A 13575-nucleotide genomic window follows, 5' to 3' on the forward strand; every position below is an offset into this window, starting at 1 on the left:
TGTTCAGTTCCAGGAAAGATAAGCTCAGGTAGATAGAAATTCAGCCTTTCTCTAGGGCAAAGTCACCAGGAATAAGAAAATCACTATGGTCCATGATCTCAATTATTCAACTTCATGGCACAATTTCTGGTGTGCATAAAAACATGAATAGGTAAATTACCAATTTTTAGTGCCCCCCCCCCAGATTACAAACTCCATGAAGTCGCTTTATACTTCCCACAGCAACTCTGAAAGTAGGCATTCAATAAATATTTGTTGAAGGTATTATTCAACCTCATAAATTACTGATTTTCACTTAATGAAAAAGAAATTGTGTATGACAACGCAAAAAACAATATCCATTTTAAACCTAACACTGAATATGTCTAATACCACCAAACTAATACATCAATTTAAAATAATTCCATTTTATAAATACCTCATTCCATTTTATAAATACCTCACTTAGCTCAATGGATTGGTAAATGCAATTGAAATAAATGTGCTGTAAACAGTTTTTGAGAACGTAAAGGATCATCAATATTTTAAAAGAGTTGTTTAACTGTAAATCTGGCCCATTACACAAGCATAGAGCATTATGGTTGATAGAATCTGTGTATTTCCTAAGCAGTCACCTTCTCTTATAAAAGCTAAAAAGAACAACAAAAGGAGAAGAGGAAATGGGTTCATAAAGTACAAAATCAGGCAAGTGAAAGGTATCCAATTTTCCACTCCTTTAGTTACACTCAAATGCTGAAAGGGTAAAAAACAGCACATCAACAGTATAATACCTACTTCAGCGTTTTTACATTCTGGTAAGGGCACCCATTATAGCTTTCTGTTTAGACAGTGATAGTAGTTACAAAGTGCGCCAAAACATTAAACGTTGGCGAGCACTTCTTTGCTTAATTAAGAAGTGCTTTTGTCAGCTTCTTCCTTGAATAAAAGGGTTATTAATTCAAGACTAGAGAACATGCTCTGGTGGTTTCTCTCTGGGAATTATGGTTGCACATATGTTACAGAGAACTGTCTTAATTATTTCAATTAATCAAACAAAATTCCCACCAAGTATGTGATGCAGCAAATTAAAACCCACGTTTGTACAGACCCTCCAAAAGTGCTATAAAATTCTACCAAATTTTCAAAGTAATAATTATAACAAACCTTAACAGGAGAAATATGGAAATGTTCAAAGAAACTAAGAATTGACATATCAGTCATCGAAGTCTCCATTAATTCTGTGTTTAGAGCATCAATATCTTGCTGAATTAACTTTGTCTGAAAGAAATTAAATCAAGAATTTCTATTTTAATTTTTTTCTCTATTACAATTTTAAAAATGGCTGTTTTTTTTGTTTGTTTGTTTTATAATTTTCCCAAGAAATAAAAATTGTTACCCGTTTTCTTTCTGCTTCAGGGTCAGTTGTTGGGGTAAATAGTGCACTTATAGCTCCCAGAAAGCCCTGATCAACTTTTAAGGCCATTTCCTGAATGAGGACCATAAAATACCTAAGGAAAAAAAAATTTAAGGTAGAAAATGGTTTCTGTCCAACTTAGTAATTTTCAATGTTAAAACTTTGACTTTGGCCAAAAGCCACAGTAAGATCTTGTTCCTTCACCTTTTAAACAGTGTTAATGTTAACAAGATCAAAGTCTCCTTAAACTGAGAATTTTCAATTCAAGTGAAGATTTTACTAAAGGTAATACTGCTGCATTAACACTTAGCATTTAAAGTCCCAAATCCTACAATTATCATGTTATACAAGAGACAAACACAACCAGATGATGTACCATGTATTATCCAACTTTTGAAGTGCATAGCAGTTGCTTTGAAGAACACATCTCACAAATACATGTCATTTATAGTTCACTATTTTGCACTTGTAATTGGAGTTACAAAGGAGAGAAGGCGGTTGAAGGAATTTTATACTTTAAAATATGTAGAAGCTATTATTTAAAAAAGTTTCAACATAGAAAATTATTTGAATAAAAGTACATTACTATGTTCAGCTGGAAATAATTTTTAAATAGAAGTCACTTTCAAAAGAGTAAAATTTATTTTCAAAGTAGATTCTCATTTTAAATTCCTTTAGGTGAACAGGGGAGTATTTACTTACTTGAACTGTAAGACTTTACTGTACTCATTAAATCTTGTGATGATACTCACATCAATAAAAGGTTTGGGCTCTAAGAGGAAGAAGAAAAACAATAAAAAGGCAATCAAGCTGTATACTAGGTCAAAACAATATTTACTTAATTTTTATAAACAGAGAATACCTCAAATTATTTTTGCTTTTTATTTTTTTACCTGAATCCAAAGCAATAGATTTTGGAGGGGCTACAGGATGAAATATAACAGGGAACATTGCACCTGGTAACTGATTATCGACCTGGAAGGGGGAAAAAAACAACTAACTTACAATTTAAAACAATTTACATTTAAACTCTGAGACAATGTTATATAAGATATCACTAATTTCATCATAATTAAGTGGCTGTATGTACATGTGATGCTATTAAAAGTTTTAGTTTAAATCTAAAATTCTTATATACCTCAGCAAGGGCAAAGTTTTTTATATAAAGAAATATATAAATACCATCATAGTTACATTAACATTGTACAGCATGTACACCGCTAATGGAAATACTTGTATCTATGGATCATGTGAGATTTCAACTCTCTGTAATTTAGATAAAATTTAAGTGGAGACTGGATATGAAATCAGAGGATAGGGAGAAAGAAGAAAAAGAATACCAATGCCCTAAATAATATTTAGTACTTAAAAGAAAGATGGGGAAGAAGGGAGCAAGCAAACAACCTCCAATAAAGCCCTGCTCATTCCCATGTAGAATGACGAAAGAAAGTCTTATTTGGGGATCCCAAGACAAATTTAAAGGAGAATCTAAAAATAACAATTCCAGTGCAAGAAAACACTCTTGTGAGTAACTGGTCAAATTAAATAGCCTCAACAGTCACAAAGTCTTTGGACTAGGGTGGTTAAGTATGTTGAATCCACCAGATACATTGAAGGGGAATAAACATACAAACGAAAAGAAAGACATCAATCCCAACACATGCTAAAACCTTGGGGAAAAAAAAATTTCATCCCCAAAGTGCCTAGATACAGATGCTCATTCACTGCTAGGGGGTTATGTCCCAATAAATAGCCTAAGCCGAAAATACATTTAATGCTGCACTGTGGAATATCAGTTGTTTACCCCGATGGCGTGACTGGCAGGGAGCTGTGGTGCATTGTTGCTGGCCAGCACCATGAGAGAGTGCCCTAATGCATATTGCTAGCCTGGGAAAAGATCAAAATTCAAAATATACAGTTTATACTCAATATGTATTGCTTTTGCACCATTGTAAAATCCAAAAATTGTAATTCAAACCATCCAAAATTGGTGACCATCTGTATTATCTATTGAATTGAGGATGACAGTGTTACCTGAAGCCAATACAACCTGGCCCGTAAACTTCTCTGGTGAGGAGACTGCTTAAATTCAATCTGAATTCCTGATAAAAAATCTCGCTTTATAGGACACCGAATAGGGAGGCGCATTTCCATTGGAACTGTATCAAAATTGACCTAGGAAAAAAACCACATGCTTTATTGAGATCTTTGAAGCAGAATTATCACTTTTCTACCAATGTTATGAGGAAAACAAGAAAACGATGGGGAAACTTTTCAATTATATAAACTGTACTTAAGGAAAATAAGTCATGCTATATATTTTTTTTAAATGTCAATAGTAATAAATAATTCTCAACTTTAACAAAGTTAAACAATGAATAGTTGATAGCTTATTTATGTCTGACACTAATGTACAGTTGCTATTGTTTTCATGTAAGCATGGCCAACATTTATGTAGGTGGGTATGAATGTAGGGAGCATATCTGGTGATCAATGTAAACATTTCAACGATGAGATATTAAAAACAGAGTAACCAAAATGGCACGGCTGAACCAGAACGAGTTTAAAATTAGTCCAGCTTCTGGGGTCTTCTTGGAGCAAAAGTCAATTTCAGTTTCAACACTGTAATGGCCTATGTCGAATATATCTTTATTTGGTATGTCCATGTCCAACAGTCATTCATATTTAATGAATTTAATTGAGCAAGTTTTCTATAGACTTTGCATCACTGAAATATACCATTTTTCACAGCATTTAGCAACATACACTGGTATCATTCAAAATATGAGAATATTTTAACTTCTTAACTTCTCCATAATCTTACTCAATACAAGTTTCAATCTTAACTTCTCCATAATCTTACTCAATACAAGTTTCGTGAAACTATCTGCTTTGAAAAAAATTATAAAAATGCACAAGTGAAATATATTTAAATAACATTTCATAATATGATTTAATAATATATTTTAATTTAGAGTGTTAATATTAGTCATGCTATTCCTACTAATAAATGTTTATTTACTAATAAGTTAGTTTCTACATACACATTACTTGTACAGTGAAATTTTACTTACTACCATGACCACAATATATACATATATAAAAACAAAAACAAAAAAATTTTGATATACCTCAAAATTATTGTCTAGTTTAACCCAGCCACGTTCTCTTGCTACTTGATATTTCTTATAGGCTTGTTCAAGTAAGATTATTTGCTTTTGACTAAAAGTCTTCCATTTCTGTTTTGGTTTCATCTCCCAAACAACACCAGAACTAAAATAAAAGAAAATTGAATTCAGAATACATATTTTGGTTTATAGAACTGTCATTCAACTTCAAATTACTGCAACTATCAATTGCCTATGAAAATTATATTTATATGAGAGGTATTTTTAAACATCAAAATATACATGTGTAATAAAAGAACATAAGAAAAGATGGCGAAAATGTTTTTCTATCACAAGCTGACATCAATCAATTAAAGAATTGGCAAACATTTTTGTAAGGGCCATATAGTAAATATTTTAGGCTCTGTGAACTGAAACAAAATGGAGGTTATTATGTAGGTACTTAAATAATAAGAGAAAGGGAAAAAAAGCCTCCCACAAAACTTTAATTGAAACTCAAAATATAAAAATAATAATTGAATATCATTTTAAAAAATACAAGTCTATTAATGAGAAAAACACACATTTTCACATTTTAATTTTTCATTGAAGTATAACTGACATAAAACATGTTCATTTCAAGTATATAACATACTAGGTATTTGTATATACTGTGAAATGATCACCCAATAAGTCAGATTAACATTTGTTACCATATATAGTTACAAAAATTTTTTTTAACACTTCTTTTATGGCATGACATTTTACTTAATTAGGGCCCAAAGTCAGTATTCCCTATTATCAAAATCTATTGCAAATGTTAATGCTGGTCTGCAATGAGCATCTTTAAAACTGTCTTTTCACACAGACTGTACTACCAAATACCGATACTGATCTATAAGAATATTGTTTTCACTGAGTATATATATTGTTTAAAATGCATTTATAAAAGTCTATTTTCTATTAGAAAATTCTAAAGTTCTATTTCCTACTCTATTATATGCTCTTGATAGTTGCCTTTAAGCATGGCAATACATTACAGATCAATCACTTCCATCCAAAATTTAGGCAGAAATTCTTCCATTACACAGTTAAGTGGATTTTGAAATGTGGAAGCCTCCTTTGCTCTTTCATTGAGGTTGGAAAAATGTTGCTGGTACTGTAGTTGCAGGTCATAAAATATATCTGCTCAAAACTTGTGTGGAGATGGAAATCTTACATCTTGTTTCAACTCTGGGCAGCACAGGAAGTATATAAAACATTCTGACATTACCTGTGACATTATAATGTTAGTTATCATCAAAATGACTTACTGCAATGTAAGTTTTGCATATAAGCGATGTTTTATCTTCTGTTTTTACGTTGAATTCATTATCAAGTCTGCAGCAAAAGCTAATTTCTAAAGTCATTCAGTCTTCAACAATAGTGGTTGAGGGTAGTTCTTTTCACTCAGAAATTTTAAATTTTGGCCCAGGACTCAAAAAAGAATAAATAGTATCACTGTTAAGCTATCTGACTATGTGTGGTCAGGACATTCAGCTTGTATTTCTGACAAAAATTCACCAAACTAATGATAGTTAAGTCTATAAGAGTGAATAAAGTTCACTATTTGACACTACTGATTTGATAACACATGATCAATTCAAACGTTTTCCACAAGTGCTGCTGATAAACAATAAAATGAGTAACCATAAGCTTTAAACATTATATTTTCACAAACTTTGTAAATTTGTCCAATTAAGTCTTTTTGTTACACACATTTTTTCCATCATCATTTGTAATATATCTTTAAAAATTCCACTTCACGTTTAATGAATTAATTCCTTCAACTTGTTTAAAAACATTCTCACCTGTGGTTGTTCTATGTCAACTACTCATAGAGGCTCATTCTTCAGTGACTTCACACTCAGCACTGGCTGCTCAAAATACAGCTGAGCAGTATTCGTAACATCTGCTGACTCATCAAGAGACACAGAAAACCCCTCAAAATCACTGGCCTTGTTCTTTAATTGACTATTGATGCTGTTCTGAATGTCCTTAATTCTTCAAGCAACTGTTCTCACCAAAAAGGTAATGGTCCTGAGTTTGTTTTCTATGGATGCATTTCTTTAGCTGTTACAATCATACATTATTCAATTAACTCACTATTGGTAAAAGGCTTTCCTTTGCTTGGCTAACAAATGAGTTACTCAGAAACTAACATTGGTTACACAGTCTCATCTTTAGTTTATTTTTCTGAAGGAAATCTGCCGTGATTAGATATTTTATTTCAAATTTTCTGATTTTTCTGGCCATTGCTTTCCTGTGAGTTGGGTATGCTTAATTTAAAGATGCTTAATTTAAAAATGTCATTGCACAATAAACTGATGCTTTGTCATTTCATTTGATAACTATTGCTTATGAGAGAGACATTCAAAGTTCGCTTTTCTCTTATTTTGACATGATGAGTATGCATTAGTAATAAAAAAATAAATAAGTTACAATACAGTAGTACCCCCCCCCCCACCCCTTATCCACAGGGAAAATGTTCCAAGGCTCCAGCAGATGCCTGAAACCACAGATAGCACTGAACCTTAATCATCTTCAACTCTGCTTGAGTGGCAGCGGCTTCTTCTTTAGGAGATGCAGCCTTCCCGGTAATTTTTATGTTTTTCAGACCAAACCTATTCCTGAATCTGTGTAATTGTCCCTTACTTGCAGCAAGTGGCTTGGTGTCAATCATTTCAGGAGATTCCTTGCTAAAGTCTTCACGTAGGTTCAATATGTTCTGGAGCAAAATGTTGTGGTCATTCAAAAACGTCAACAGAACACATTTTCTGTTCATGTCTTCCTCCTATAAAGTTAAATCCTTGTCCATCTTCACTAAGCATTTATGCACTGGGGCTATAACTTTTGCAGTTTGAGGTACAACAGCAAAACTAGCACAATTTCTTTTTCTTTCTTCAGAATCTCACAGGTAGATGATTCGTTCATAATGTAGCTCTTGGTAACCTTGGCATAGGATTTTTTTGTTTACTTGCTAAGTCAAGAACTTTCACTCTTTCACTTAAAAGCAGCACTTCATGACTTCTCTTTAGCGTAGCAGAATTGGCAGCATCACTATTCTTGTGCTCTGGAGCCATCATTAAGTAAAATAAGGGTGACTTGAGCACAAGCACTGAGATACCATGACAGTTGAACTGGTAACCAAGATGGCTTCTAAGTGACTAACGGGTGGGTAGCATATACAGCTTGGACATGCTGGATGAAAGGATGATTCACATCCAAGTGAGATGGAGTGGACGGTGAGAGATTTCATCGCATTACTCAAATGGCACAGAATTAAAAACTTATGAACTATTTATTTCTAGAATTTTCTATTTAATATTTTCAGACTGATATTGACCACAAGTAACTAAAACTGTAGAAAGCAAAAATGAAGATAAGGGGGCACCATTATATAACTGCATGTGTGGCATTCAAACACTCTCAAGTTATAACTACATCACTGTCATCTGCTGTGCACTGAGCGGCAGTGCCAAAGGAATAAGCAAGACTGTGGTCTAAAAAAGCTTTACTAAAGGGCAACAAACTATGAATCTCATGAATTTTTTGTGTTATGAAATATTCTTTTGATTTTACACAACCATTTAAAAATATTAAAAAATCATTCTTAGATCAAGGGCTCTACAAAAGCAAGCAGCAGGTGAGATTTGGCTCATGGACTATATTTTGCTAATTCCTGATTATACTATTTGCATAATGATAAACTATAACTCCATAATATTTTCATCTACATAGCTTGTTGCTATTAGTTAGTTAATCATATTGTTAACAATGTCCTCACTACATAATGTGTTTAGGGGACACTAGTCAATGAAGGTAATGAAAAAAATATCTACTATAAATTATATAAATCCAACACCTATTCATGACAAAAAAAAAAAAAAAAAACTCTGCAACAAACTAGGAAGAGAGAGGAACTTCCTTAACTTGATAAACAACATCTTCAAAAACCTATAGTTAACATATTTAATGATGAGAACCTAGATGCTTTCTTCCTAAGAACAAAGCAAGGATGTCCACTCTCACCACTCCTTTTCAACATTGTACAGCAAATCCTAGAGAATGCAATAAGACAAGAAAATAAAGTAAAAGGTACAGAGATTGAAAAGGAATAAAGGTGTCTTTATCCATGTTCTCAGATGACATGGATGTTGATGTAGGAAATACCAAAGATCAACCAAAAACTCCTGCAACTAATAAGTTTTAAGAAACTAGGTTATATATAAAAGAAGTCAGTTGCTTTTCTTATACACCAGCAATGAACAACTGCAATGTAAATCAAAAACATAACATTTGCATTAGCACCAAAGATATGAAATACTTAGGTATAAACAAAATCTAACAAATTTGTACAAAATCTATACAAGGAAAACTACAGAAGTCTGCTGAAAGAAATCAAAGATCTAATTAAATAAAAATATTCACGTACATAGATATAAAGACTTACTATTGTTAAGATATTGGTTCTTCCCAAGGTGATCTATAGATATTATGCAATTCCAATCAAAATCCTAGCTAATTATTTTGTGGATATTGACACACTGATTCTAAAGTTCACATGGAATGGCAAAAAACTAAAAATGGCCAATACGATATTGAAGAAGGAAAAAGTTGGAAGACTGACATTATCTGACTATAAAACAACAGAAGTCAAGACAGTGTGGTGTAGATGAAAGAAAAGACACAGATCAAGAGAACAGAATTGAGAGACCAGAAAAAGACTCAAATAGTCAACAGACCTTTGAAAAGAAACAAAGGCAATTTAATGAAGAAAGGATAGTCTTTTCAACAAATGATGATATAACAACTGTGCAAAAAAATGAATCTAGATAGAGATTACACAGATCACAAAAATTAACTCAAAATGGGTTATAGCCCTAAATATCAAACACAAAACTATAAAATTCCTAGAAGATTACATAAGAGAAAATCTAAGTAACTGAGTTTGGCAATGACTTTTCAGACACAACACCAAATGCACAATCTATGAAAGAAAAAAACTGATGTTGGACAAAATACTATAGTAGCATATATAATATTAAAGTAAAAAATAAGTCTTATCAAAGAACGAGAGTACATAAATTTATATGATTTTAAAATAATCTTCATATTTAGTTTTAAAAAACAATCGTGAAATGTATACCCCAGAACATATATTTCTCATATATCCCTAAATGTATTAATATTATATTAATAGTATGTATAAAACTATTTATAGAACCCTTAATCTATCAGGTGTTGTACAAAGTGCATTACAATACATCATCTCTTTATTTACTCAATTTTACTCTACTAAACACATAAATATTTATAGATCCTATGCTTATTATATATAATCATTCTGTTAGCCTCCAAAAAAATAAGTCTTTTACAAAAGTTAGTGTAATTAAAAAATCAAAATAAATAAATGCAAATATTTTTCTTATAGAGATACAAACAGAACTGGGGAAAATAACTGGTTCCATCACTATTAAAAAGTTCTAAGGGTGGCTCCATAGTGTAGCGGTTAGCACATCTTCTTTACATGCAGAAGGTCTTGGGTTCATGCCCCAAGTGGAGCTATAGACCATACCCCGGATGTGCCAGGCCCCAGGGGCACACCACGAGCATGTGGGAGGAGACGCCCTGCCTTTAAAGATTCAATTTCTAAGGGGAAATAGCAACATCCAGAGGTCAGGGATGGATGGAAGTAGGGGGGGAGGGGGAGGCGATTAAAGAAGGGGAAAAAAATAAAGGTTAAAAAAAAAGTTCTAAATAACCACTCATTAAAAATTATGTACCCATGTCAAACACCACCTCCTTTATGAACCTTTCTAATTTATCTACCCACTGTGTTGGCTTTCACTGACCCATGCCAGTTTCTCCAACCTCTACTGCATGAAACAAGTTAGTTGCTTCTACCTCTGTATTTCCATTGCATGTGTGTATACGTCTTTGCAGCATTTTTCAGGTGTTTTTATAATTCACTTAGAAAACTACATAAAACAACAAAGGAGGAAACCTCCTTCTTCCCCACCAACTGAAGATGAGTATCATAGGCAAAGATATTATCTTACTCATCTTTCTATCTTATGAGTTTTTCAACTAACAGTGTAAACAACCGTTCAGTAGTTTTTCTGAAAGAATGTACAGTATATCAAATTCAGAACAGGTATCTGTTCACTCTCATCAAGTTTGATACTATGAATTCAATGTCTTTTAAAGATCTCTGATACTTTATCTTCCTTCTTCCATACCTGGTTATTCCAATATATGAAACTTCCTGCTTTTTTTCATTGTTAACCAGTGAAAGCCCAAGGCTGTGGAGAGACAAGGTTATTTCATGATCAGCCTGCTCCATTTCCTCTGCTTGCAGGGCTTTGGAAACCAAGGCAACATCATCAGTGAAAAGCAAAACTCTCTGGCGCCCGTCTAGGAATGACACCCAGTGTATCTGGATGTTTGCATCATATGGAAACTGTCCACACTCATCCTGAAGAAAAGAGAGACTTTATATTAAAACTGCAAACAGAGAGTTTTTATTGTATAAAGCTCAATTACAGTAACTGAGAAAGTTTAGAAATGTTAAAACTAGAAAAATCTAACCATCAAAATGAAATAAATTAACTAAAGTTATACGCTATTTCAAAACATCTTGTCAATTTTTTCAAACAATAAGAAAGATTGACAGTGCTCCATTTTTTTTATACCTTAGTTTGAGTACCCTTCCATGGCACCAATGCCATACAATGCTTACGAGTCTCAACTGACAACAGAATGGTTCAAAAGTTTATTAGAAAAGTAACCTTAGGTAAAACTAACCTAGCTTATTTTTATGTTTTAATATTTTAGACATTAAAAATGTTTATATAAATCACATTGTTAAATAGTCAAAAAATGATCAGTTTGTACTTGGTTTCACTAAGAATAGCCTTTTTGGCTGAAGGTCTCAGATAGCACTTAAAAATATGAGGCTTGCTTTGGTCAGTGTTTTCAGAAATTAAAATGATTTCTCTTCATTCTGGGCTTAACATAAATATAACCACAGTTAATTTCAACAAAGAGTACAAGTACCTACTATGTGCTTTTCATCTCATGCTTTCTTAAAACAAAACCCGAAAAAAAAAAACAAATAAAGGATGTTACCAAGAGTATAGGAATAGTTGAGTTTTAATGTTGTTTAAAATTTATCTATTGCTTTTAAACATGTATCAAAGTAGCCTATCTGATTTTTTTTTTTACTCTAACATGCAATCAAATTTTGTAAATGTTTTAGAGAGATATTAAAAAGGTGAACTCTTTGTTAACTATAAAATTTGATATATATCTTGGTTCAATCTTACTTATTATTTGAATATTCTCTAATTCTACTTATTTTTTTATCCATTCGATGTGTTAAAAATTAAATGAGCTGTGTTAAAATATCCTTAGGTAATTGTGTTTCAGTTGACTTCCAGCATTTTAAGTTTTAAATTTTGATGCAATGTTATTCTTTGCATAAAGGTTTACTTATAGCTATGGTGCTTTGTCATATTATCATATTCTATTTAATGGTTTTTGCTTTGAATTACAGTTGTTCAGAAATTAATATCAACCACTTTGCTTTCTCTTTATGTGTTTCGGCCTGTTAAATTTTTGCTATCCCTTCATGCTTACAACTTTCCATGTTAGTTTAGTTAAGATAGATCTCTTCTAAGTAGCATATAGTTAGATACTACTGTTAAATTAATCTGAGTGGTTTTTTTCCTTTTAATAAAATAATTTAAATCATTTTCATTTATTGACATAACTGACAAAAAGGAAGGTTTAGTGGGAAAAGTCCATGACTATAAAGTCAGACAGATCTGATATTGAATTCTAACCAGCAGTTCTAAGTTCTAATCATAAGAATTAGTGATAATATATAAAAAACATTAATATGTGATAAATAATCAATAAAAGGTACTTGCCACTTATATATTTCCTTAAATTTGCATCTTCTACTATAAGGGCAAATTTATTTTCATTTTCCTCAATTGTTTTAAAAGTCTTTTATCACCGATTTTAGTTTTATAGTTTTTTTATTAAATCATAATCTTTTATGTATATTTCTCTAATTAAAACTTAAGATTAAATGATGTATATACAGTATGCACACAACACACTGTTTTTTCATGCCCTAAATGATACCTTTAATAGATCATGTTGTCCAATATTTGCTGCATATGTCCATGTAAGTTTTCTGGTACCAGTAGGATCTGCCCAGGCAAAAAGTCGAGCTTGTCTTGGCAGCAATTCTACTTGTTCCTGTGACCCACTGAAAACAACCAATGGAAGATTAAAATATTTTGGAATTGAGAAACCCAGATTTGCAGTTTATTGAGATAAGGACTGGCACAAAAATCTTATAAAACTGCCTTTGTTGATAAAACATAACTCTGCTTAAAAATAAGTATCCTAAAATGTCCAATTAATTAATGATTTTGAAGCTTGTGAAAAGAGAATATTGCCTTTTCTGAAGTTGCAGTAGACAAGATCACACCAATGGAATTCATTATGGTCAACAGAATGGTATGTCAGTGTCCACCTGTAGGAAAGGCTGTGAACAGCACAGAACTTCACTAAGTCCTTAAATTTAAGCTTTTTAATCAAGTGCGATACATAAGAAATATGCATTGAAGAAAAAAAAAAATAGGTCCACGATGTTGCCACTCTAAGTGTGGTCTCTGGACCAGCAGCATCGGCATCATCTGAGGGCTTGCTGGAAATGCAGAATCCTGGGCCCCACCTAAAACCTACTAAATCAGAATCTGCATTGTAATAAGATTTTCAGGAGATTTTAAAATAAAGTTTAAGAAGTATTGGTTCATGTAATATTAAAAAACTTTCCAGAGAATTAAAAAAAAAAAAAAAAGGGAACCCAATTAGGTTTCCATCCCAATTTACGATTTAAGCCATGAAAGAATTGGTATATTTGTAAGGCATTATTTTATATTTATATACATACGTACTTACTTATATATGTAGAAATATTTTATATAAAATGCCTTGCAGATTCGTAATAATAATTCT

At 32.1% G+C, this 13575-nt stretch overlaps 1 protein-coding gene across 4 annotated transcripts in view; it reads right to left on the reverse strand.

Moving 5' to 3' along the window:
- The window catches only part of VPS13C (vacuolar protein sorting 13 homolog C), a 149910-nt gene that overhangs the window by 24570 nt on the left and 111765 nt on the right, over window positions 1-13575 (reverse strand). For all 4 annotated transcript variants that reach the window (XM_016126854.2, XM_016126853.2, XM_016126856.2 and 1 more), the window contains 8 exons: window positions 12694-12820; window positions 10782-11017; window positions 4525-4666; window positions 3428-3568; window positions 2287-2368; window positions 2096-2165; window positions 1376-1487; window positions 1144-1257 (listed from right to left, as the gene is read on the reverse strand). In XM_016126854.2, coding sequence (XP_015982340.2) covers window positions 1144-1257; window positions 1376-1487; window positions 2096-2165; window positions 2287-2368; window positions 3428-3568; window positions 4525-4666; window positions 10782-11017; window positions 12694-12820 — 1024 coding nt within the window. The remainder of the gene's footprint in view (window positions 1-1143; window positions 1258-1375; window positions 1488-2095; window positions 2166-2286; window positions 2369-3427; window positions 3569-4524; window positions 4667-10781; window positions 11018-12693; window positions 12821-13575) is intronic.

The sequence above is a fragment of the Rousettus aegyptiacus genome, unplaced genomic scaffold (genome assembly GCF_014176215.1).
Source record: "Rousettus aegyptiacus isolate mRouAeg1 unplaced genomic scaffold, mRouAeg1.p scaffold_m13_p_3, whole genome shotgun sequence".
NCBI lineage: Eukaryota > Metazoa > Chordata > Mammalia > Chiroptera > Pteropodidae > Rousettus > Rousettus aegyptiacus.